This window comes from Dipodomys ordii, unplaced genomic scaffold, assembly GCF_000151885.1.
Source record: "Dipodomys ordii isolate 6190 unplaced genomic scaffold, Dord_2.0 Scaffold64, whole genome shotgun sequence".
Lineage (NCBI taxonomy): Eukaryota > Metazoa > Chordata > Mammalia > Rodentia > Heteromyidae > Dipodomys > Dipodomys ordii.
The window spans coordinates 2639926-2641124 of record NW_012267280.1 but is presented as its reverse complement, the minus strand read 5'-3'; the positions used below and the strand labels follow the sequence as shown (position 1 = coordinate 2641124).

Genomic DNA, 1199 nt, shown 5'->3' with positions numbered 1-1199 from the left:
GACCCCCTCGGCGGCGGAGGCGCGATCGCGGAGGCCCAGGACGCACAAGGTGACCGCCACGTTCACGTCCTGCACGTCCAGCTCCCGCCGCAGGGAGCCCAAGAAGCCGTCGAGCGCGAACTTGGCCGCGGAGTACGGGATGGAGAAGGACGCGGGCACGCGGCCTGCAAGGCAGGAAGTGTGCCCGCCTGCCCCGGCCGGGTCCCCCGCACCGTCCGAGCGCCCCCGCACGGCCCGAGCCGCGTGCACGCACCGAGCAACGAGGACACCACCACCAGGGAACCCTTGCTGTCCGTCAGGCTGGGCAGCGCCCGCGAAGTCAGCTGCACGTAACTCAGGAAGTTCACCTGCGAGTCACAGGGCGGAGGCGGAGCCCAGGCCTGGGGGCGGAGCTTAAACCCAATGGGGCGGGGCCTTCTGATTGACACGAGAAGGACCCGCTAGGGGCGGAGCCTAGGGCCCAGGGGGTGTGGCTTGCAGAGCTGAGCGTCAGCCAGAGGAAGGGGCCAAGTCAGGGAGTGGGCGGAGCCTAGGAGTTAGGCGGGGCGGGGTCAAAGGACATTTTGGGCGGCCAGCCTGAGGTGCAAGCCCGACAGAGGGGGTGGGGCCAAATTTAGGATGCGGCCTGCACCAGGCCTGTAAAAGCCAGGAGGCGGAGCCAATGAGGGAGAAGGTGGTGTCTTGTGGGCGGGGCCTTGGAGAGGGCGTGGCCAAGGCCGAGCGGGGCGGGGCACCTGCATGAGCCAGCGTGTGGTCTGGGCGCTGCGGACCCGCATGCCGGCCGGGGTGCTGCCCATGTGATTCAGCACAAGGTAGTCCAGCCCGCCTGGCCCAGAAAGATTGGTCAGTATGAAGTGGCCCTGAGGGGTCCCGACCCTGGTCCATGTTAAACTGAGTCCTGGGCCTCTCCTCCCTGGTGTGGTTCCGCTCTCTCGCATAGTCTCGCCTAAAGCAGCACCCAATCTTGAGATTCCTGGGTCCCACAGAATTTCAATCCTATGCAGTGTGGACAGATCCACAACTCCATATCACCTCCCCGCCCCTCACCCCCAAACACCCCAGGATCCTGAATGTCCTCGCCCCCCAGGTCTGGTTCACCCAGGCTCTGCCCCTCCCCCAAGAGCCCAGGCCCCACCCCTCCCCCCGCTGGTCCAGACCCCCCAAGCCCCGCCCCTCCCCCGCTGGTCCAGACCCCCCCA

General features: G+C 67.3%; 1 protein-coding gene across 1 annotated transcript in view; it reads right to left on the bottom strand.

The window, feature by feature from the left end:
• Hsd11b1l (hydroxysteroid (11-beta) dehydrogenase 1-like) overlaps nt 1–1199 on the bottom strand; it is a 3155-nt gene that overhangs the window by 559 nt on the left and 1397 nt on the right. The window contains exons 5-7 of the mRNA XM_013022658.1: nt 735–826; nt 254–347; nt 4–164 (exon numbers count right to left, since the gene is read on the bottom strand). Of these exons, the coding sequence (XP_012878112.1) occupies nt 4–164; nt 254–347; nt 735–826 (347 nt within the window). The remainder of the gene's footprint in view (nt 1–3; nt 165–253; nt 348–734; nt 827–1199) is intronic.